The sequence below is a fragment of the Ursus americanus genome, chromosome 2, assembly GCF_024610735.1.
Source record: "Ursus americanus isolate L20-20 chromosome 2, mUrsAme1.1.p, whole genome shotgun sequence".
In the NCBI taxonomy this organism is placed as follows: domain Eukaryota; kingdom Metazoa; phylum Chordata; class Mammalia; order Carnivora; family Ursidae; genus Ursus; species Ursus americanus.
Window position 1 is genome coordinate 41775402 of NC_142128.1, and position 25804 is coordinate 41801205.

General features: G+C 39.8%; 1 protein-coding gene across 7 annotated transcripts in view; it reads right to left on the reverse strand.

The window, feature by feature from the left end:
- Nucleotides 1–25804, reverse strand: part of ASH1L (ASH1 like histone lysine methyltransferase) — a 173883-nt gene that overhangs the window by 22809 nt on the left and 125270 nt on the right. For 6 of the 7 annotated variants that reach the window (XM_045784076.2, XM_087854942.1, XM_087854935.1 and 3 more), the window contains 6 exons: nt 23578–23682; nt 14773–14846; nt 13192–13237; nt 12966–13074; nt 6540–6746; nt 6265–6411 (listed from right to left, as the gene is read on the reverse strand). In XM_045784076.2, coding sequence (XP_045640032.2) covers nt 6265–6411; nt 6540–6746; nt 12966–13074; nt 13192–13237; nt 14773–14846; nt 23578–23682 — 688 coding nt within the window. The remainder of the gene's footprint in view (nt 1–6264; nt 6412–6539; nt 6747–12965; nt 13075–13191; nt 13238–14772; nt 14847–23577; nt 23683–25804) is intronic. The other variant, XM_045784078.2, reaches the window with a different exon arrangement.

Here is a 25804-nt window from a genome sequence, read left to right on the forward strand (position 1 = left end):
TTTTCACGGTACAATTATTTCACCTCATTGGTTAATTCCTAAGTATTTTATTCTTTTTAGTGCTATTATAAATTGTTTTTGTAATTTCCTTTTTGGATTGTTCACTGTGTATGGAAATGCAACTGGTTTTTGTGTGTTGACTTTGTACCCTTGTGATTTTGCTGAATTTATTCCTGAGATCTAACAGCTTCTTTGTGGAGTCTTTAATATTTTCTACATATAAGATCATGTCATATGCAGGGGTGCCTGGATGGCTCAGTTGGTGTCTGCCTTCGGCTCGGGTCATGGTCCCAGGGTCCTGGGATCGAGCCCCACATACGGCTCCCTGCTCAGCAGGGAGTCTGCTGCTCTCTCCTCCCTGCTTGTGCTCTCTCTCGCTCTCTCTTTAATAAGTAAAATCTTGAAAAAAAAATCATGTCATATGCAAATAAAGTTATATTTACTTCTTCCTTTTCAATTTGAATGTCTTTTCTCTCTTTCTTGTCTAATTGTTCTGGTGAGAATGTCTTCTATGTTTAATAGAAGTGCAAAAATGGGCATCCTTATGTAGTTCCTGACTTTACAGGAAAAGCCTTCTGTCTTTACTGAGAATTGTCTGCTGTGGGTTTTTTTTTTTTTGTGTGTGTCACTTGAAGATTAAAAAAATTTTTTATTAGAGAAAGAGAGACAGAGAGAGACAGAGAGAGCATAAGCAGGGGTTGGAGCAGAGGGAGAGAGAAGCAGGCTCCCCTTTGAGCTGGGAGCCTGATGTGGGACTCGATCCCAGCACTTGGAGATCACACCTGAGCCAAAGGCAGACGCTTAACCATCTGAGCCACCCAGGTGCCCTGCTGTGCGTTTTCATATAGGACTCTCAGAGCAGTCCACTCTTATCTGTGCGGTATATGGATATCTGAAACTGAATAGAACCAAACCCTATATATACTATGTTTTTTCCTAAACATGCATAGCTATGATTAACTTATAAATTAGGCACAGTAAGAGATTAAGAACAATAATAAAATGCAATTACAGCAATACAGTGTAATAAAAGTTAACTGAATGTGGTTTCTTTCTCCGCACCCCTCCCCCCGCAATATCTTATTATACTCATTCTTCCTTTCCTTGTGATGATGTGAGATGGCAAAACGCCTACGTAGTGAGATGAAGTGAACGATGTAGGCACCATGAGGTAGCGTTAGGCTACTACCGCCCTTCTGACCACACGCCAGAGGGAGGATCACCTGCATCTAGACTGAGGCTGACCACGGGTAACTGACACCAAAGAAAGTGGAACTGTGGATGAGGAAGGGCTACTGTATTAGGTTAAGGTAGTTTCCTTCTACTCTGTAAAATGCTTTTTCTCCGGGATGATTGTTTTTTTGCCCTTTCATTTTGTTGATGTGGCATGTTACATTGGTCTGTTCTCCGATGCTGAAGCATGCCTGCATTCCAGAAATAAATCCCACTTGTTCAGGGTGTATAATCCTTTTAACATGCTGCTAAAATCTGTTTGCCAGTATTCTGTTGAGGACTTTGCATCAATGTTTATAAAGAATACTGGTTTGGTTTGTAGTTTTTTTGTGGCTTTGGTATTAAGATTATGCTGGCCTCACAGAATGAGTTAGGAAGTGTTTCCTTTTCTTCGATTTTTTGGAAAAGTTTTGAGATGGATTGGCATTAGTTTGTAAGAATTCATCTGTGAAACCATCAGGCTCAGAACCGGCTTTTCTTTGTTGAGATTTTTGATTATTGATTCAATCTCTTTACTAGTTATGAGTCTATTCAGATTTTTCTGTGTCTTCATGATTTAGTCTTGGTAGGTTTTGTGTTTCAAGAAATTTGTCCATTTCAACTAGGTAATCCAATTTTCTGGTGTACATCTGTTTGTGGCATTCTCTTATAATCCTCAGTATTTCTGCAGAATTGGCAGTGATGTGCTTTGCTGCTACCAAGTTGTATAAGTTCTTTATATATTTATGTATTAATCACTTACCAGATACATGAATTGCAAATATTTTCTCCCATTCTGTGGGTTGCCTTTCTATTTTGTTGATGGTTTCCTTTGCTCTATAGAAACTTTATAGTTAGATGTAGTTCCGCTTGCTTAGTTCTGCTTTTGTTGCCCTTTGCTTCTGGTGTCAACCCCAAAAAGTCCTCGCCAAGAATGATGTCAAGGAGCTTACAGTTTCTTTTAGGAATTTATGGTTTCAGGTGCCATCATCAAGTCTTTAATACATCCTGGCTTGATTTTTGTGTATGGTGTAGACAGGGGTCCAGTTTTCCCAACACAATTTGTTGAATAGACTGCCTGTTCTGTAGCACATATTTGTGGCTCTTTTGAGTAAATTAATTGGTCATACAAGAATGCGTTTATTTCTGAGCTATTATATTTGTGTCATTAAAAAAAAAGATTTTATTTATTTATTTGAGAGAGAGCGAGAGAGGGAACACAAGCAGGGGGAGTGGGAGAGGGAGAAGCAGGCTTCCCGCTGAGCAGGAGACCGATGCAGGGCATGATCCCAGGGCCTGGGAACATGACCTGAGCTGAAGGTAGATGCTTAATGACTAGGCTACCCAGGCGCCCTCATTTGTGTCATTTTAAGCAATACTATACTGTTTTGATTATTATAGTTTTGTAATATAGTTTGAAATCAGGGAGTGAGATGCTTCCACCTTTATTCTTCTTTTTCAATTGCTTTCACTATTTGGGGTCTTAGGATTCTTTGTTCAATTTCTCTGAGATGTGCCATTGAAGTTTTGATTTTTTACTGCATTGAATTGGTAGACCACTTTGGGCAGTATGGACATCTTAACAATATTAATTCTTCCATTGCAAGAGCATATTATTTAACAATAATTAATTCTTCCATTCCATTGAGCCTTACTCAGTTTTTTTTCACTGATGAGTTATTAGTGTTTTTAATGTACATGCCTTTCACATCCTTGGTTAAATTTATTCTCAGGTATTTTATTTTCTATGCTGCTTTGCAAATGGGATTCCTTTCTTAATTTCTCTGATAGTTCATTCTTGGACCCAGTTAATCATCACTGCGACCAGTTAATTGACTTTGTTTATGTTTTTTTTTTTTTTAAGATTTTATTTATTTGACAGAGAGACAGCGAGCAGCAGGGGAGTGGGAGAGGAAGAAGCAGGCTCCCAGCAGAGGAGCCCGATGGGGGACTTGATCCCGGAATGCCGGGATCACGCCCTGAGCTGAAGGCAAACGCTTAATGACTGCGCTACCCAGGCGCCCCTTTGTTTATCAGTTCTAACAGTTTTTTGGTAGAGTCTTTAGGGTTTCCTATGTATAATGTCATGTCATCTGCAAACAGAGACAGTTATACTTCTTCCTTTCCAATTTAGATGTATTTTATTTCTTTTTCTTGCTTAATTGCTCTGACTAGTACTTCCAGTACTATGTTGAATAAAAGTAGTGGGAGTATCCTTTTCCTGATCTTTTTTTTTTTCTTTAAAAATTTTATTTATTTACTTGAGAGACAGCACAAGCAGGGGGAGCAGCAGAGTGAGAGGGAGAATCAAACTCCCCACTGAGCAGGGAGCCCGATGTGGGGCTTGATTCTAGGACCCTGAGATCATGACTTGAGCTGAAGGCAGCTGTTTAACTGACTAAGCCACCCAGGCGCCCCATCCATTTCCTGATCTTAAGAGTAAAAGCTTTCAGATTTTTACCATTGAGTATGATGTTAGCTGTGGGCTTGTTTTATATGGCCTTTATTATGTTGAGGAATGTCCCCTTATACCCACTTTGTTTAAAGTTTTCATCATAAATGGATGTTGAATTCCATTCTGTCACTTGGAGAGTTTAAGTCATCTACTTTTTTTTTTTTAAGATCTTATTTTTAATGATATTTGAGAGAGCCCAAGAAAGCACAAGTGGGGTGAGGGGCAAAGGGAGAAGCAGACTGCCACTGAGCAGGGAGCCTGATGCAGGGCTTGATCCCGGGACCCAGGGATCATGACCTCAGAGAATGGCAGAATGCTTAAATGACTGAGCCACCCAGTTGCCCCTAAAGATTTTATTTATTTATTTAAATAAATAAATTTTTTAAAAAAGGTTTATTTACTTGACAGAGAGAGAGACAGAGAGAGAGGGAACACAAGCAGGGGGAGTGGGAGAGGGAGAAGCAGTCTTCCCGCTGAGCAGGGAGCCCGATTCGGGGCTCAATCCCAGGACCCTGGGATCATGACCTGAGCTGAAGGCACCCAGGCGCCCCCTGAAGATTTTAATTTTAAGTAATTTCAACATCCGACATGGAGCTCGAACCCATAATCCCAAGATCAAGAATCACAGGCTCCACTCACTGAACCAGTCAGGCACCTCAGGCCTCCAAAATTTCTGAGAAGAAATCTGCACGTAATTTTACTGAGGATCCCTTGTATGTGATGATTTGTTTGCCTGATGCTGCGTTCAAGATCTGCTCTTTATCTTTCGAAAGTTTGATTACGTTTCTTACTGTGTCTCTTTGAGTTCATCTTACTTGGAGTTCAGTGAGCTTTGTGCTTATTTATATTCATGTCTTCCACCAAATTTAGTAAGTTTTCAACCATTATTTCTTCAAATACTCTCTTTGCCTCTTTCTCTTCACTCTTTCTGGGACACCCACAATGCATATATTGGTCTGCTGGATGGTATCCCAGAGGTACCTGAGGGTCTGTTCTCTTTCCTTCAATGTTTTTCTTTCTGTTCCTCAGACTTGAGAATTTCCATTGTCATATCTTGAAGTTCATGGATTCTTTCTTCAGTCTGCTCAAATCTGCCTTTGAATCCTTCTTGTGAATTTTTCATTTCAATTATGGTATTTTTCAGAATTTGTTTCTTTTTAGGCTATCTCTTTATTGGTACTTCCACTTTGCTCACAAATCATTGTCATGAATTTCTCCACATCGTCCCTCGGTTCTTTTTTTTTTTTTTCTTTTAAAGATTTTATTTATTTATTTGACAGAGATAGAGACAGCCAGCGAGAGAGGGAACACAAGCAGGGGTAGTGGGAGAGGAAGAAGCAGGCTCATAGCAGAAGAGCCTGATGTGGGGCTCGATCCCATAACGCCGGGATCACGCCCTGAGCCAAAGGCAGACGCTTAACCGCTGTGCCACCCAGGTGCCCCCATCCCTCGGTTCTTTGAGCATCTCTGGGCATTGGTTTTATAGTCTTCGTCTAACGTATTTGCCACTGAGTCTTTTTTAGGGACAGGTTCTTTTGAGTTATTATTTTTTTTCTTTGAACGAGCCATAGTTTTCTGTTTCTTTGTATTCCTTGTGATTTTTTTCTTGAACACTGCAAATTTGGACCTAATAATATGGTATGTCTGGAAATAAGGTTTCTCCCTACTTCCCCAGGGCTCACATGTTCTAATCTTTAATTTCTGGCCCACAAAAGGGAAAAAAAAGTGAAAAATGAAGGGGAAGAAAATAGGGCCCTGGCCCTTCAAATCTCCTGGAAGTCACTTCATGTGGTGGGAGAGGGGTTTACAATAATGGTGGGAGGGGCAACCACAATGGCTGCCCATCTTTTCTGTGATCAGAGGCAGCAATCAGAACCCAGATTCCCCATTTTTAGAGGACAGGGTCCTCCTTACCCATCCTAGCTTCTGCAATCTGTGTGCAAGCTGCTGGAATGCTTGCATAGCTACCTGCCACGTGGCTGAGGGTAGGGCACGGGTAGTTGCTACTGTTCTAAGAGAAATGGACTAAAAGGAACCACAATTTACCATCTCAGCCTTCCCCTACTAGTTGCAAGCCTTCAATAGACCCCAAAATTGTTCAATCAGACAGATTCTGCCAGTATAATTATCTAAGGGGAGACAGATTCCCAATGCTTCCTACTCCACCATCTTCTCAGAATCTTCTATTATCTTTTTTGAATTGTTTTTTAGATGTAATTTTTTGTTTTTCAGTTAGATTTTTATCTATTTTACTTATTTTTGTTTCTGACTATGACAAATCCAGTGGGCATGTAATAAATATGCTGAGTGACTCACTGGGGAAGAACACAATACCTGGCACAGAGTAAGCAGAAGATTAGTATTAGGTATTACTGTTATTATATTATTGTATATACTGTTATATTTTTCTGGTAGTAGTTAAGATGAAGTGAAGAAATTCCAGCAGCTGACTCTCTGCCTGGAGGATATGGTATAACAGGGAATTGCCTGAGGTGCTTGGGTAAGCTGACTCACACTGCGGGAAGGCTCATCTCTTGATACCCTCAATGCCTTCTGCTCTCTTGGATTTGTGACTTCACCTTCCCCTCCTTCCTTACCATTTCTGCATTTCACAGTTTGGGTCACAGCTGTGGTTGATGAATCGGGCCTCATTCCCCATCCGGTAACTGTCGATCACCATCCCACTATCCAGGTTCAGGCAATAGTGGTCACTGTGATTATGATACTGCTCGATCATCCTATTCCTAAAGAGGAGAGGAAGAATTCAAAGTCAATTAATGATTAAATTGAAAGTTAATTTGAAATCTTTCATTTTTCATTTTAATCTGGTACCTTTGTAATTTTATTGGAGTATCATCATTCATCACTGTACCTGAACTCCTGCTCGCTGACAACCTCCCCTAGGTATTCAATGATGAACTGCCCAGCTTTCAGGGGTTCTTTGGTTCTGATTCCCCAACCTTTCTCCTCAGCTCGAAATCGTTCTAGACACTGCACCCACTCATGCCTTTGTATCCTCTGGTTACAGCACTGCTCACCACAGGGGCAAGTGTTGGGGGAACACTCAGCAAAGATCATTCTAGAAAGAAAAGAGATAAACTGTATGTCAATTATTATATATGCCTTGATGAACCCATTTTTGTTTTACAGGAACTTTTAAAATACATTACATTTTTATTTTAACAAGGTTGGACTGGTTAACAAGGTTCACAAGGGCAGAGTATACAACTTCGAAACTTAATGATACTGAAAATTTCCAAGTGAATTTATAAACGCTGAATAGATTATTAACCTAACTGTCCACTAAGCATCCTGGGTAAACACTATCATATTTAGCTCTGTGCTAAGACTAAAACTACAATAAAACTACAACCCATAGAGGAATTAATAATTTGAAGATTACATAGCATTCTTATTTTGAAGTAGCTGATGGGCATTTACAGATTTTTTCTTTTGAAATTGTGGTAAAATCACACATAAACTTTACACCATAAATATTTTTAAGTATACAGTTCAGTACATTTGCACAGCTTTTTTTTTCCCCCCAAGATTTTATTTATTTGAGAAAGAGCACGAGCAGGGAGAGGGACAGTGGGAGAGGGAGAATCAGGCTCTGCACTGAGCAGGGAGCCTGATGTGGGGCCCAATCCCAGGACCCTGGGATCATGACCTGAGCCAAAGACAGATGCTTAACTGACTGAGCCACCCAGGCGCCCCTGCACTATCATTGTTTTAGAAGAATTTCACATTTCATTAGTGTAAATGACATTTCCATAATGGAAATAACATTTCCAGTCTCTATACTAGCTGAATTTATAATCTCTAGTGAATTAACAAGCAAAAAGTTCTCAACATAGTAGAGAAAATTTGTTATGCACATGTCTTCTAACTGCTTTCTTTTTTTTTACATTTCTGGATCTTTCAGAAAAGCCATTTAGTTTTGGTGTATGGTTCAGAATCCCAGTAAGGCTACTGAACATGATTAAAACAAGGGAGGATCAAGAATATAATGGTAGGGGCGCCTGGGTAGCGCAGTCGTTAAAGCGTCTGCCTTCGGCTCAGGGCGTGATCCCGGCGTTCCGGGATCGAGTCCCACATCAGGCTCCTCCGCTATGAGCCTGCTTCTTCCTCTCCCACTCCCCCTGCTTGTGTTCCCTCTCTCGCTGGCTGTCTCTGTCAAATAAATAAATAAAATCTTTAAAAAAAAAAACATAATGGTAGATCAGAATATCACATATTTTATATAACATACACACACACATCCATATCATAACTTACAAACCTTATAAAGAAAGCATTTAACATTTTATAATTTAAAGTACTTTCATAGTCATTTTTCAAATAAACATCATCCTTACCTAAAGGGCAGAACACACAGTGTCAAATCACATGAATGAGGAGTAAGCAGAGAAAGTATCCACTGGATTATTCAACTCAAGATAATTAGCTTAACTTGTGAGAAAAACACTGTTACTGTCAAATTCACCACCTTTATTCTTTCTTTTAATGAATTCTTTGCTGAATGAATACGAAAATGCTCTCCTTCTTGATCTTTTATGATAATGGATTTCCCATCTTTCCCACAATAAATCCTTAAAAAAAAACCCGCCAGAAATCCTTTTTTCCCTCTCTACCTTCCATGGCACAGTCCTGTTCTTCTTATCTTTAGAAGGCTCATTCAGGGAGGATGGGGGTATGGGGTAACTGGGTGATGGGCGTTAAGGAGGGCATGTGATGTAATGAGCACTGGGTGTTATATGCAACTGATGGAATCACTGAACTCTACCTCTGAAACTAATAATACACTACATGTTAATTAACTGAATTTAAATAAAAAAATAAAGGAAGCCTCGTTCATGTTCATAGTTTCAACTGTAACCCCCTCTTCATGATACCCCACCTGAATTTTCATACCTCAAAACACACAAAACAGTAAGCTTTATGTGGATAAAAGAACTAAAATATAACAGAGTGCTGAGATGAAAGAGATTTTAAAAATCAATTTTAAAAAATTTCTGCTAGAGAGCACTCATTTAGAGGTTGTTGAAAATTTCTGATTTCTAGAGTTGAAAGCACTGAAATATATTCGATTCGTTTCAATTATCAAGATAAGCCCTTTACGTAAAAAGTAAAACATGGTTCTATTCATTGTGTCTGGAAAACAAAACTGTAAACTTATCAAAATCTGAAAGCAGATGCTGCAAACTAAGATATGGAGTTGTTGACTTACAGCATAAATTGCCAGTATCTTTTTTTTTTTTTTTAAGATTTTTTATTTATTTGACAGAAAGAGAGAGGGAACACAAGCAGGGGGAGTGGGAGAGGAAGAAGCAGGCTCCCAGTGGAAGAGCCTGACGTGGGGCTCCATACCAGAACTCCGGGATCACGCCCCGAGCCGAAGGCAGACACTTAACGACTGAGCCACCCAGGCGTCCCAATTGCCAGTATCTTTAGCCACATAATGCCATTCACTGTAAGACTAGAGAATTCTCCCCCTTCTAAATATAGACCTAGATTGGAAAGCTTCTTCCCTCACAGGGTGAGATTTAATGTTTAATAGTCACTGGCAAGTGTACTAGCATGACCGATTTAACTAGTTATGGAGGTCAGACCATCCATCCCCTGTGAGTGGAGACGGGTTTTCACTTGAAAACTATTCACACTATAAATCATGCCAGGTCAGGAAGGAGTAAGCCTTGGAGGCAGGGGAGAGGATCCTCCCTACTTTTTGGGACCAAGAATGTGAAGTGCTACTGCTCTTCTGCAGCAGCAGGTGAAGGCTCCTGGAGATCCGCACTGCGGGGCGAGTGGAGGTAAACTGCACTCAACAAAGGAGAACAGGCAGGATCTAACAGGGAGTTAGCCAGGGACCCCGACGTTCAGGTTGTGGCCTGTGAACTCAAGCATAATCCCTTCCGGTGACATTACAAGGCTTACTTGGCAATATACTTTTATCTTCCCCTAAGTACTTGGCTTTGTTACACAACATGTTTGTTGTTGTGAGAACTGAGAGAGTGGGCTCTGCACGTACGTACATGCTGTGAACAAAAGGGTACAGGATTAAAAAGCAGCTTGAAATGAATTATGAGACTCTGCTCTAGGGAATGTGGACGACTCTGGAGCAGGACCAGGTGTGATATGGATGGTGTACAGACTCAAGTATTAACTAGGAAGATCTTACAGAATTTGTAAACAACGCTGATGATTCCTAGAAACTGTTTAGAAGAGAAGAAGCCACGTTTTAAAAATATTTTATAAAAACCCATTACTTGTTTTTAAAAACAGTCCTTCAGTTTCCTTTGGGCTACATGAGCCTTACATAGACATAAAATTGAATCTTACAGATCTTTGAGCTTTCCCCACAAATATTTACAAAACCTTGCATACGAAGACAGGAAAGACATTTTAGGTAGCTCCATTTAACTAAATCTTTATGTGGGTTACTTTTAAATATATACGGAAACACCCACTGAATAATATATTTTAATGTTTCTTCAGTATTTATGCATTTATCACCTCATTCATTAGATGCATGAATATGTACGGTTCATATTCTCATAAAGTCGGCAGCATTGTATCTGAGGGTTTTTTTTTTTTTTTAACACAATGGAAGGCAACACAACACAAGGCAACACAATGGAAAGGACAAATGTGATACCCATAGTAACAAAAATGATGTAAGACAACCAATGTAATTATGTAAAGGTAAATATTCAGATTTCAATTCTATGTGATTAAAAGACTAACGACTTACGCAATAAGCAGTGTATACAGTGGAAAGAACATGACATTTGAATCAAACACACGTGGGTTCAAATTCTGTAAGTGTTGTACAGAATACGGAACAACTTACTACTCAAACTCTAGGATCCTTCATTTATAAAATTTAAACTACTACCTATCTCGTTAGACCACTGTGAAAAAGAGAGGAACTAACCAATGAGATGGTAGCTATATTACGGCAGTTTCATAGACAATGCAATATCATATAAAGAAACAGTAATGTTAGCATATCAAGGAATGCAAATTTAAGCAATTTTAAAGACATATGATATTCCCAAACATTAAACCAATGAAATATTAAAGCACCAAAAATAATGTTAGATGTGAATGCCTAAAGGAGGTGGAACTATGGGGAAGTGAGTATATTCATATTCTAGTGGTGATACTCCAAATTAACTCATTAATTTATGACAGCTTTTGGATAGCATATAGTAAGAATTATATAAATGTTCAAATAGTTTGTACAGATAATTCTTCTTCCCGAGAGTACACCTTAAGGGTTAAAAAAAAAAGGGAGTCTACATAGTTGTTTTAGTGGTGCGATTTTTAATAGCAAAACATTGGTAATAATTTGAATGATGAACCACAGAAGGATGGCAAACTAGGGCATATCAACCTATGGAAGATAACAGAACTCCTAAAAATGGTGAGCTTGTGGACCACACTGATACATAAAAGTGTGTATATATAAAAAGAAGAAAAAAAAAGACCAAAAAAGGAAAAAAAAGTATATATATAAAACATCTGTGAGTAAAAAAAAATCAGTGCACAACACAGACTAGGCCAGCAGCTATGACTCCTAAAACCGTGTGTGTATGTACAAGAAGTGAATTAACACTCATGTGGTAAGGCAGAATTTACCAGTTGGCATGCTGATACAGGACGTACTAAAACACTGATTCCCTTAGCCCATAGGACAGTTGACTAGACAGACTGGGGAAGCAGTTGTCTCTGGCCAGGAAAACGATCTAGAAGAGGAAGTACTGATGTAAAGTTCACTGGTTCTTTTTTACTGTAAATTTGCTTATGTTACTAAAACCCACAAATTAGATCTCCATTCTTGGGTCTCCATCAGACATTTCCACTTTGAAATCTCCATGTCATTTAGAACTCACTGGCCCCAAATTAAAACCGTAGTTTTGACCTCCAAACTAGCCAGACCCCATACTTTCATTCTCTGACAACAGCATAACCACCGCTCATCAGTGCCACGGACCCAGTCAGCACGTGCACATCTATGTGTGTATGCTAATGGTTCACCATCCCAGTTTTCCTTCAGAATACATCATGCCTTTCTTCTCACTGTCACCATCCTACCTTACTCCCTCATTATGGCTACCACGTACAGAGATCTAGGAAAGTTTCTAAACTATGCTGAATACTTTTTTTTTTTTAAAGATTTTATTTATTTATTTGACAGAGGGACAGCCAGCGAGAGAGGGAACACAAGCAGGGGGAGTGGGAGAGGAAGAAGCAGGCTCCCAGCGAGGAGCCCGATGTGGGGCTCGATCCCAGAACGCTGGGATCACGCCCTGAGCTGAAGGCAGACGCTTAACGACTGCGCCACCCAGGCGCCCCTATGCTGAATACTTTATGAACATTGTCTCATAAAATCCTCACCCCCAGTCCCCCGTAAAGAAGGTATTATTATTATTATTATTTATTTTTTTTTTTAAAAGATTTTATTTATTTATTTGACAGAGATAGAGACAGCCAGCGAGAGAGGGAACACAAGCAGAGGGAGTGGGAGAGGAAGAAGCAGGCTCATAGCGGAGGAGCCTGATGTGGGGCTCGATCCCAGAACGCCGGGATCATGCCCTGAGCCGAAGGCAGGCGCTTAACCGCTGTGCCACCCAGGCGCCCCAGAAGGTATTATTTTTATGAGAGGGGTTAAATAACTTTCTTCAGGTCTCCTACGTAGTAAGAGGATTTAAACCTGGGTATGGTAAGACCCTAAATCTTATTCTTTTTCAGTTACTCTACGTAGCCCATGTGATGGGCTGAATGCCTGTGTCTCCCCAAAATTAATAGTTGAAGCCCTAGCTCCCAATGTAATGGTTATTTGGAGGTAGAGCCTTTGGGAGGCCAATCGGTTTATATTAGGGTGTAAGGGTAGGGACTGCATGATGGAATTAGTGTCCCTACAGGAAGAGGAACAGAGAGCTCTTTCTCCACAAGCATGCACTAAGGAAAGGGCATGTGAACACAAAGGGAGAAAGTGGCTGTCTATAAGCCAGGACGTGGGTTCTCACCAGACCTCAAATACTTGTATCTTGACCTTGGACTTCCCAGCCTCCAGAACTGTGAGAAATAAATTTCTGCTGTTTAAGCCACCAGGATTATGGTATTTTGCCATAACAGTCCAAGAAGATTAAGACAGCCCATCAATTGGTTTTATATAGCCATGTGCAACTTCAGGAGAGGAAATCAAAGAGCTTATTTAACTTTTCCCTCCAAATGAAGTGTCATCTATTCTAAAGCCTGTGCTTTTAGTGAAATCAGTTTAGTATAGTACCTATTGAGGCAGTCGTCCACACAGCCCTTCCCGGTGTCATCTTCTGGCTTCTTACAGTTACAGGTGGTGGCCTCGTACCCAGAAAGGGGCTTGACATCAACATAGACATCTTGAGAGAAGATAGCAAAGAATAATTTGTGAACACAGAGGATAATTTTTTAAGTGCTAGGCTAAGAAGAACATTGATGGTATGAAGGCAGAAAAAAATAGCTCCCAAGTTACTCACTTGAACGGATTTTTTTATACAGTGGGACATCTGGCTTTTTGTATAGCTAGAAGAAAAAAAAAGAAAAATCTTGATATAGCATTTAACTTCAAATGCCAGACAACAGCATCAATCACTAAAAATATAAGAAATTATCTACATGCTCTGCTTGTATGGGAATATTTATAAGACTTTCTGGATTGGATACATTTGAGGGAAATTCTTGGTGTGATCACTTTTTACCCTGAAATAAAAAGTGACTTACTAGATCAGGGTGAGAGAGAAACAGACTCAACAACAGAAAAACGTGAAATAGCTTCCTGAGAACCATTCTCAATCATGTGCATGCTGTGGACAGACTTAAACGAAAATCACACTGCAGAACAAAGTTATACTTTTGGATACATTAAGACTCAATTTGCCTCTATGAAAAGAAAGGAAAACACTGACAGGGCTTGTTGAGATGGTCTGCGTAGTATACGAAATTAAAAAGATGAGTACCCTGGCCTTTTCAGAGTGGGTATTCTAGAAAAACACATTTCACATTTTAATTAAGGCAATTAATTTAGTGAATACAGGGGAGAGGGAAGGCAGGAAATGAAGCTCTCCTATTGCAATTAAGAATGCATTCAGAAAAAAAAAAAAAGAAGAAAAAAGGAAGGTATTTCAAGAGAGGTGATTAGCTGGCCAGTGTTTTACCCTAAGAGACAGCACAAACAAAAGCAGCACGTGGTCTAAGTGAGGGTGTATCAACCTGCAAGAAAACCCCCACCACCATTTTTCAGTGGGGATAGTCAGAGCACTGTCTCCTTCACGGTCATGAATTCAGAGACAGATATCTAACATACTGATCCTCTCAGAATTCAAGAGAGGCCACCAAGAGAAGAGAAAGTAGAGGGGAATGTCTACTGCTTTTGGCTTTCCAAAATTGAACTTTGGTGGAATTTTGGCAAAGGTCAGGAGCCTATTCACCTCATCTGCAAGACAACTTCTATTTCCTGACGCTTGTTCTCAACATGAGGCCTGGGGCTACAGCTAACTACAAACATTACTGGGGGAAACTTTTCAATTAGGGAAGCAGCGAAGAAAAACAGCAGTTTCCTATTTTTAGTTCCCAACATAAAGATCTTTTAAAAGTATACGAGTGTTAAACATTTTCCCTGTTTCCTGTGGTAGAAGAATCTCCTTTGTATATGAAAAATAAATTCCAAACTGATGGGAAGGAGCCAACAAAAATAAAGCCTGAAATTTTTTAGTGCTGCTGGCAGTACATCTAAATTCTCCTGGGACCTGCATCAAACAGGATTCTTACAGAACAGAGCTCTGCTACCAAAATAAAAGTCCAGACTAATAACAGAAGGTTGCTTAGGGAAGCAGGAACTCACTGCTATTCTGAAGTATGAGTAAAGGCAAATAGGTCACATTAGATATGGATGCAAATTCATTTTTCTTAGTTTCTAACCTTCACAGGGACAGTTCTCTATACTTTTAAAGATGAGAGCACAGAGCATAGAGCATAACAAGGAGGCAGAGAGAGACTTGCAATCCCCTCCACCCACCCATAAGAGCGAAACCTGGTAAGATAAGATAGGCTCCTCCTACCTGATTGTGTTTCCACTGCCAAAGGATGTCATAGGGAAGCTGGAAGTCAATTCTCTTTTGCCTCAGATACTTTCCTGAAACAAAAAAATACTATCAATTTCACTATCTATTCATACAAAGGGTCAAACACCCACAAGATCTAATATGCACTGACTAGAAAAATAAAGATTTAATTTTTAATTTTATGGATATTTCTGTCACCAATTTTTAATTTTAGCTACTCTTTTCCATCATGCTCCAGGTGGTAAATGCTAAAGATATGTTTTAATATAGCCTATATAAAACAACTAACATAGCAAACTTACTATAAAAAGATACACAGGTCATTATGAAGCCAACTAAAAACTAAGAATTGTTTGATTATTGAAATTATTAACTAGAGCATCTGGCAGCTGTTCTTCTACATTATTATACATAATGTCAGGTTGTCTGTAAAAACGGGAAGTATAAGAATTTTCTAAAATAGGAGTCCCTGAATTTAAATAACTCAAGATTATTTACATTCAAATTCATGATCTGTTAACAACCCCCCTCCCCAGTAGCACTACCAGTAAAAGTCAAAGCCCTTTTCTACCTTAGAGAGGCTGCTTCAATTTCCTTACTCTCTGACCTTTCTGCCCTTTAGGTGACACTTCCTGCAGGAAGGTAAACCTGTTATGTGTGTATTCATCCTATCACTGTCTCTATCCCAGCAGTTCTCAATGCTCTGCTAATCCTAGGGGATCCAAAGGGTAAAGACTGTCTTTTTTTTTTTTTTTTAAAGATTTTATTTATTTATTTGACAGAGAGAGACAGCCAGCGAGAGAGGGAACATAAGCAGGGGGAGTGGGAGAGGAAGAAGCAGGCTCATAGAGGAGGAGCCTGATGTGGGGCTCGATCCCAGAACGCCAGGATCAACGCCCTGAGCCGAAGGCAGACGCTTAACCGCTGTGCCACCCAGGCGCCCCTAAAGATTGTCTTAATACTACTAAGTACTATATACCTACTACTATACTAATACTACTAAGATGTTATATGACATTTTCACTACGCTGACATTTGTATTAATGGTGTAAAAGCAATGGTGGATAGGACTGCTGGCATCTTAGTAGGAATCAAGGCAAGCAGCAGGAAACTGTTCTAGAAGAATGAAACGAACAGAAATGAACCACGCCAGCATCATACAAGCATTAAACATTAAGAATGCTTTTGATGAAGTTATAAAAAGTGTATTAAATCTTGACCCACAAGTCAGAAATGTTAATATTCTGCAAGGCACAATGGAGTATGCGCAGAGCACTTGCGCTGCACCCTTGGTGGCTGTGTCCAGGAAATACGCATGTGCAGACAGAAAGGCGAGCTGGGCCAGCTTCTTCCATGGAATATACCAACTGTACTTGAAAGAATAACTGACAAAGTACGGTTATTCGGACTTAGGACGTGAAAATGAGTGAAGTGAGCTTGTTACTTCAACAAACAACTGAATGTATCTGTTTTCAGTGATAAAATTTGAGTTTGAAGTGAATACTGGAATTTTGGAAAACTTGTATCCACTACCATGAGAATCTTTAGTTTTCCAACTCTTAAATTTTCCTCATGAAATAAGTGGGAAGACTGACAAATGAGAATGGTTTTGGATGCACACAGGGAATGGAAGAGCAACACAACTCAGTGAATCAGACTTTCTTAATGACCAACACACAAAGTGATAAAAATCACACATGGGTAAAAATCCATTTAAATTCTGAGAGAGATCAATAGACTTTAATGTAACAGAATACAAAAAGTTAATTGATTTCATACTCCACATTGCAACTCACCTTTAAGGAACTATTACATTTATATTTTTGCTAGAGTGTCAAAGAAGAATTATCTGCAATTATTAAAATATTCCTATCTTTTTATAACTTATTAGCTGCGTGAGGAGAGATTTCTTCATGTACTTAAACCAAAGTAATATCATAATAGATTGAACGCAAAAATAGATTAGAAAATCCAGTTCTTATATTAAGCTAGACATCAAAGAGATTTGCAAAAATGTAAAATAAAGACTTTTCTCATGAAATTTTTCTTTGGAAAAGTTATTTCTCATAAAAATATGCTATTTATGTTAACATATAATATGTATTGAGTTTATTTGACAAATCCGAGTATTCAGCAGCATGGATTACAAGTGTATCATGGAAGAAATAATTTGTGGAGTTAACGTAATATAAAAAGATTTTGTGGTTACAGTTGGTAGAAGACCAGAGTCTACTTGTTGATAGGGAAGCAAAGCTGAATGTTTAACTACAGAGTCTACAATGAAAAAGTGGAAACAACGTAAAGTTTATCAAAGGTAAGCAAACTCTGGTACATCCAAATAATGAGATATGCAGCTAGAGAAATAAAATGAGGTCTATATTTACTCATATGGAAACACTTTCCAAGTTGCAAAGATAAACAAACAAACAAACAAACAAACAAACAAATAAATAAATAATACAGGGGCGCCTGAGTGGCTCAGTCGTTAAGTGTCTGCCTTCAGCTCAGGGCATGATCCCAAGGTTCTGGGATCGAGCCCCACATCAGGCTCCTCTGCTGGGAGCCTGCTTCTTCCTCTCCCACTCCCCCTGCTTGTGTTCCCTCTCTCACTGGCCGTCTCTCTGTCAAATAAATAAATAAAATATTAAAAAAAAAATACAGCATGGGCTCATTCAAAAATAATACTTTGTAACATTAAAGAGCTATATGTGGCAGGGACAGCCTGGGAAAGGGCATGAGGGCACTTTCTGGGCAAGGCTGCTGTTCTTTTCTTTCTCTCTCTCTCCCTTTCTCCCTTCCTTCCTTTCTTTTTAAGTTTCTTTATTTGGGAGAGAGTGAAAGAGAGAGAGAGCTCAAGCAGGGTGAGGGGTGGAGAGAGAAGCAGGCTCCCCGCTGAGCAAGGAGCCCAACACAGGGCTGGATCCCAGGACCCCGGGATCATGACCTGAGCTGAAGGCAGACACTCAACCGACTGAACCACCCAGGCGCCCCGAGGACTCTGTTCTTGAGGATGAGCTGGGTTATGCAGGTATATGAAAAAAAAAAAAAAAAACACAGCAAACGTGGATTTAAGATTTATGCATTTCAGGGGGGTCTGGGTGGCTGAGCGCGTTGAACAACTGACTCTTGATTTTGACTCAGGTCACGATCTCAGGGTTGTGAAGCTGCAAGTCTCTCACTGGCTCCATGGGGTCCTCTTGAGATTCTCTACCCCTCCCTCTGCCCCTCCCCTTGCACGTGCTCAACCTCTGTCTCTCGCTCAAATGGATAAATAAATCTTAAAAAGATTGAGGGCCTGGGAGGCTTAGTCGGTTGGGTGGCCGACTCTTTGTTTTGGTTAGGTCGTGATCTCAGTGTCATGGGATCGAGCCCTGCATCGGGCTCTGCACTTAGTGAGAAGTCTGCTTGAGATTCTCCTTCCCCCTCTGCTCCTCCCCCTGCTCTCTCTAAAAATAAATAAATACATCTTAAAAAAAAAGATATATGGATTTTATTGACGGTAAATACACCTCAAAAGAAAAATCTGTAAACAAACACTGAGACCTTGGTTCTGATATGTACACTGAAGTATTTGGGGGGGGGGTGTATCACTGTCTGCAATTTACTTTGGAGTGCACCCAGAAACAAGATGGATTAACGTATGGATAGATAAATACACAATAAATCAAGGTCAAATGTTAGTGACAAAATGTAAGCGATGGGATATTGCACATTCACTGTAGAGTTTTTTCAATTTTTTGCTTATTTTTTAATTTTTAAATTTTTAAAAATAGGTTCTACGCCCAGTGTGGAGCCCAGCCCCGGGCTTGCACTCACGACCCTGAGATCAAGACCTGATCTGAGATCGAGTAGGCTGCTGAACTGACTGAGCCACCCAGGTGCCCCATAATTTTTTGTTTATTGAAAAATTTTATAGTAAATTGCTGGAAGACATACTTTTTTTTTTTTGCTTTGATAACTTATTATTTTATTTTATTATTTATTTATTTATTTTAATTTTTAAAAATTATATTATGTTAGTCACCATACAGTACATCCCTGGTTTCGATGCAAAGTTCGATGATTCATTAGTTGCGTATAACACCCAGTGCACCATGCAATACGTGCCCTCCTTGATACCCATCACCGGTCCATCCCATTCCCCTGCTCCCCTCCCCTCTGAGGCCCCCAGTTCGTTTCTCAGAGTCCATAGTCTCTCATGCTTCATTCCCCCTTCTGATTACCCCCCCTTTCTTTATCCCTTTCTTCCCCTACCGATCATCCTAGTTCTTATGTTCTATAGATGAGAGAAATCATATGATAATCGGGAAGAAAGACATACATATAAAGGAAAAAAGTTTGAAAGGGTATATACTAAATTATTATATCTCTGGGAAAGGGGAGCTTTATCTTTTAATTCATACCCTTTTCTATTACAACAACTGCTTTGCAAGTATGTATTCACTGTTTCTTAGTAACAATGCAAATACAGTTTTTTAAAAAGCCAAAATTGGTCCTCAGAAGATAGGATAAACCTCTTAATGTAAAGGGTTAACTCCTTTTTTTTGCCCGCAACATCTAATGTATTTTCTGTAGAAGGTATAAAAGAGTGAAGGAGAAGCCAGTAAGTTATGAATTTTTTTTAAAAAGCATACTTTCTCGATGGGGCGCCTGGGTGGTTCAGTCTGTTAAGTGTCTGCCCTTGGCTCAGGTCATGATCTCAGGGTCCTCGGACCGAGTCCCGCATTGGGCTCCCTGCTCAGTGGGGAGCCTGTTTATCCATCCCTCTGCCTGCTGCTCCCCCTACTTGTGCTCACTCTCCCTCTCTCAAATAAATAAATAAAATCTTTAAAAAAAATTAAAAAAAAAAAAACAATACTTTCTTGGGGTAGCTGGGTGCTCAGGCAGTTTAGTGCTCAGGGTCATGATCTCATGGGTCATGAGGTGCAGCCCCAAGTCGGGCTCTGCACTCAGTGGGAGTCTGCCTGGATATTCTTTCCCTCTGCCCCCTCCCCTGGGCGCTCTCTCTCCAAAAAAAATTAATAAATCTTTTTTTTTTAAAAAGAATACTTTCTCTTTTTAAGAAAGCACCTTGATCTACCTCAACTAACCAAAGATAAAATTTTTCCCACAATCCAACATCTTGAATTTTGCTACCAATGAGTCTCCATAGATGTATTAAAAAGAGAGAACAGACCCCGAATGGAGTCACTTGTGCTAAGCCAAATCACCAAACTAGGCCTTATTATATCTAACCTAATAGCAGTTTAAACCTTCTCCAGAAACAGTCTTAACCAGTCAGCACCAATGACCCTTTCCAAATCCCCCAAAAGATGATAAGCTAACCCTTCCTTATCTTTTCACACTTCTGTCCAGAAAAGCCTTCCCTTTTGCACAGCTCTTCAGAACAACTTTCCACTTGGTGGACGGGATGCACCGTGGAATGAAGCCAAGTGACTTTTAAGTTCATTTGGTTGAAATGCTGGTGGTTAACAGCTGTTCCGGTGCCTTTCCTGGCATTATTTGTGTTCCTGTACTGTAATTCACATCCTAAGAGCCAGGGGATGAAATGATGGCTCATTCTTTCCTTTCCTTTAAGATTTCTAAAACCAGAGACAGTTCGGATTCATTTCTAAGAAGTAAGACCTATCTGAAGAGATTTTCTTAATCAAATTCTGCTGGAGAGAATACCTCAGCGGAATCTATTCAGGAACATCTCATTTAAAAAAAAAAAAAAAAGATTCTTTAGCTAGTCCCCATTTTTAAAATCACTATATCCATGTGAAAATAAGATGAAATCATATCTTTTGCGGATTTTTCTTATTGTGTGTTAATGCCTTGAGATCTCAAGTGCTGCCACTTCTCTCTAGGGAAGGAGCAAAGAAATCCTTCACTTTTCTCTTTAAAAGAAAACTGAATTTGTGCAATAAAGTCATTTTAAAGAGGACAGACACTACAGAAGCTCTAAAGCCTGTATTGACCTTGAAATCGAAAAGGGGGAAGTCATGATTTTCTTTCACAAAATCAATCCTAACATGAACAGGAAATGAATAGAGGACTCGGAGGCAGAACATCTCCACAAACACACTCCACTGTTAATTAGGTAGCTAGGAACTCAAAGGTGAGGGAGGTACTCAACAGAAAGGAGAAAGGTAACAATCTCCTTTTCCAGAAGACATCTTAAACTCTGACAAAACTTTGGCCTTTTTTTTTTTTTTAAAGATTTTATTTATTTATGTGACAGAGAGACAGCCAGCGAGAGAGGGAACACAGCAGGGGGAGTGGAAGAGGAAGAAGCAGGCTCATAGCGGAAGAGCCTGATGTGGGACTCGATCCCGGATCGCCAGGATCACGCCCTGAGCCGAAGGCAGACGCTTTAACGACTGCGCTACCCAGGCGCCCCTGGCCTTTTTTTTTTTCTTAAACAAGAATAAAGTGATTGACTTCAGATAAAGCTCAGCTTGTTTATATATCTGAGGACTGGGTTAGAATATCACTCTACAAACAGATAACAATGACTCATTTTGTCTTTGTTATTCTGTGTAAATTGTCCGGGAATCCCCCCTAAAATCCTGTGGTACTATCTCACTGAAAGGAGCAGTGGATCAATGAAATGTGTGCCATCAAGGAGGTTACAAGTAATGATCAAGGATACTTACAGGAAACTAGAAAACTGCCTGATCAAAAGTAGGTATTGAAGAAGTATTTTCCGAATGAATGAATGCAAACACGTATTCCACGGCATAAGCTTTGAGACATGGCCCAACTGTTCTTATTCATTCATGCATTCATTCATTTAATTATTTATTTAAGATTTTTTTATTTTTAGTAAGCTCTACACTCAACGTGGGGCTCCAACTCACAACCCTGAGATCAAGAGTCACCTGCTCCTCGGACTGAGCCAGCCGGGCGCACCTACTGTTTTCTTTCAACAGTATGAAGCAGCACTATCACCTTCCCTGCTGTTTTGTTTCAGGACAAGTGCTCCCTTAATCCCCACTGTCCCCACTCTTTCTTGAATTATGCTCTTGCTAAGCATCAATTCTCTTTCCTTTCTTTCTTTCTTTCTGCTTGGTATACTAATTCATTTCCCCTCAGTTTTACTGAGATGTAACCGCATACGTCACGGTGCTCGTTCACGGTGCAGTGTCACAGACTGGCTTGCAGGTACTGTGAGACGATTACCACTGTAAATTCAGTTAGCATCTACCACCTCTTATAGATACAACAAAAAGAAGCAGAAAAAGAAAAAAATACGTTTTCCTTGTGATGAGAACTCTTAGGATTTACTCTCAACATTTTTCACATACAGCATACAGCGTGTTGGCTGCAGTTGTCATGCCGCAGTTTATATCCTTAGCACATACTTATCTTGTAACTGGAGTTTCAACTTTCGACCACCTTTCTCCTATTACCCATCCTCACTCCCCTCACTTCTGGTAACCACAAAGATGATCAACCGCCACCATCCTGCCCTTTTAAAACAGATTTTTGCTTTATTATTATCATATTTTAAAGTAATCTCTACACCCAACACAGTGCTCACACCCACAAGCCCCAGATCAAGAGTCGCATGCGTTCGACTGAGCCGGTCAGGAGCCCTGCTGCCCTGCTCTCTGAGTTTTTGTTTTTTAGATTTCACATATAAGTGAGGTTATAAAGTCTTGGTCTTTGTCTGGCTTATTTCACTGAACATAATGCCCTCAAGGTTCATCCATGTTGTCTCAAATGGCAAGACTCTCTTCTTGCCTTTTCTTTCCCCTCTTTTTTAACAAGGCTGAGTAATATTCTATTGCATATATATACTGCCTCTTCTTTATCCGTCATCCCTTGATGGACACCTAGAGGTTGTTTCCATTCTTGCCTATTGTAGATAATGCTGCTATGAACATGGGGGTGCAGATATTTTTTTGAGCTAGTGTTTTCATTTCCTTTGGGTATATTCCCAGAAGTGGAGTTGCTGGATCACATGATCATTCTATTTTTAATTTTTTGAGGATCCTCCATACAGTTTTCCATAATGGCTGTACCAGCACAATTTCCTAAATACAACTAGCTCCCTCCTGCTTTCACATTCTCATGTGTCATTTCTCCCACCTGAAACTGAATCCTCTCAACCAAATTAAGCCATTTGCCTCAATTTTTTTTTTTTAAGGTTTATTTATCCAAGTAAGGTCTATACCCCACATGGGGCTCAAACTCATGACCCCAAGATCAAGAGTCGTGTGCTCTACTGACTGAGCCAGCCAGGTGCAACCCCCATTTGCCTCATTCTTAAGCTTACTTAAAAATCTGTAATTTTAACATAGCTATCGTAAACAACCATATTCAACCCTGATTATTAGAGCTGCTCTTTTATAGTAGTTAATGTAATTAAATTTATTAATCTTTTCTTCTGGTATTTATACATTTTGTGATCTTCCCTGTCCATATCATAAAAATATTCTATTTATCATGTATCTGGTAAGTAATTAATACCCAGAATATATACAGAACTCCTAAAGCTCAAGAGCAAGGAAAAAAGACTAAATTCAAAAGTGGACAAGCACTTGAATACACATTTCACTAAAGAAGACATATAAATGGCCAAAAGTACATGAAGAGATGCTCAACATCACTGTTAGGGAAATGCCAGTCAAACCACATAAGATACCATTGCACACCCATCGGGATGGCTATTATGAAAAAAATAACAGAAAATGGCAAGTGTTACTGAGGATGTGGAGAAACGGAACTCTCAAGAACTGCTGGTGGGGATAGAAAAGTGGCGCAGCCACTGTGGGAAACAGTAAGGCAGTTCCCAAAAATTAACTGTAGACTCACCATATGAGCCAGCAATCCCACTTCTGGGTATAGAGACAAAAGAACTGAAAGCGGGGTCCTCAACAGAGAATTGTAAACCAATGTTCATAGCAGCATTGTTCACAACTGCAAAAAGGAGGAGACAACAGAAATGTCCATCGGTGGATGAATGGATAAACAAAATATGGAGTGTGTGTGTAAACAAAGGAATATTATTCAGCATTAAAAAGGAATGAAATTCTCATATATGGTACAATACAGAAGAACGACCTTATGCACATTATACTAAGTGAAATATGTTAGACCCCCAAAGGACAGATATTGTAATGACTCCACTATATGAGGTACCTAAAAATAGTCAAATTCATAGGAATAAAAAGAAGAACAGTAGTTACCAGGGGTTGGGGGAATGGGCAATTATTATTTAATGGGCAGAGTTTCAGTTTGGGATGATGAAAAAGTTCTGGAGAGGGATGGAGTTATGGTCGCACAATAATGTGAATGTACTCAATGCCACTGAACCCTACAGTGAGAAACAGAAACGAAAAATACAAATAGTAAGTTACATATATTTTACTACAACTTAAAAACATGAATAATGTAATGAACCAAAACCACTGTATGCTTAAAATGGGTGAACTGTAGGATATGTGAATTATGCCTCAATATGTTGTTAAAATTTTTTGCTTCGTTTATTAAAGAGTTACTTAGAAGACTCAAAAGGAGAAGGAAAGCCTACTGTATACGCCTATAAATGTACTTACTGTTCTGTCTGCTTTCCAGATGTTCCAAGGTCCCTTCTGGTATTTCTTTTTTGTTTAGAGACCTTCCTTTACCCACAGAGTAGGTCTACTGGCAACATACTCTTTTAGATATTATCCTTCATCTAGGAAGGCTTTGATTCCCATTTAATTCCTGAAGGATACTTTCACTGGGTTTAGAATTCTGGCTAGACACTTTTTCTTTCAGCACTTGAAAAATGTGCCATTTCCCTGGATTCAGATGAGCAATCCACTATCGTCTGAACTGCCTTATCCCTATAGGCAGAGATTCATTTCTCTCTCACAGTTTTACAACTGTTGTCTCTTCAGTGTGAGGTTGGACTCGGATGTGCCTCCGCAGTGGTCTCTTCGAGTGTGTCCTGTTGGGTTTGATCACTGACTTCCATCAGTAGCTTCATGTCTCCTGCCAAATCTGCGAAGTTTTCAGCCATTATTTACTCAAGTAGTTTTTCATCTCCGTGTTTCTTTCCTCCTTCCAGCATAAGGAGGATAAAATTTTCACCCTTTTGTCATGATCCCACAGACTCTTGTCTTTTTTAGGTCTACTTTCTCTTTTGTTCAGATGGGACTGATTCCTTCCTGTGCCTCCTTTATCTTGCTGCTGAGCAGATCCCTAAGCCTTAACAGCAGCTACTGCATCTTTCAATTCTAGAATCCGACTCAGTCTATTTCCTTGCTGAGGCTTTCTATTGTTTTCATGCTTCAAGCATATTATTACTTGTTGAAGTGTGTGTATGTGTGGGGTAGTTTTTTAAAAATCTAAATACTTTAAAATCTTTGCCAGGTAATTCTAACATCTTGGTGTTGGCATGTATTGACTGCCTTTTAAAATTCAGTTTAAGGGGTGCCTGGGTGGCTCAGTCGGTGAAGCGTCTGCCTTTGGCTCAGGTCATGATCCCAGGGTCCTGGGACTGAGCTCTGCCTCAGGGAGTCTGCTCATCTCTCTCCCTCCACCCCTCCCCATGCTTGTGTGTGCTCTGTCTTGCTCTCTCCAAATAAATAAAATCTTAAAAAAAATTCAGTTTAAGATCTCCCTGGTTCTTAGTACAACATATGATTTTCAGTTTAAACCTAGACATTTCTGTATTATGTTACCAGGTTCTCGATTTTACATAAATCTTCTATTTTGGCTGGCCTTTTCCAAAACTGCTCCAGCAAGGGAAGCGAGTAAGATGTTCAGTGATTACCAGTTGGGAGTTCCCCACTTAGCCTCCACTGGAACCCGAGTGTTGGCAGGTTGCTACTGCTGGGGATGGGGGAAGTGGCCATGTCACTACTGGAGTGTGGTCAAAGTCCTGACTCCCATGAGCCTTCCTCTGATATCAGACAGGTCAGGGGCCAGGTTGGCATACCTTATTACTGCCTGCTGGGGATGGAAGCCGAGGCTCTGCCATGGGCACCTGCTGGTATGAGTGTGGGTAGGGTAACAGTTTTTTCTGCAATGTCTGACTAGAGTATGGAGTCTA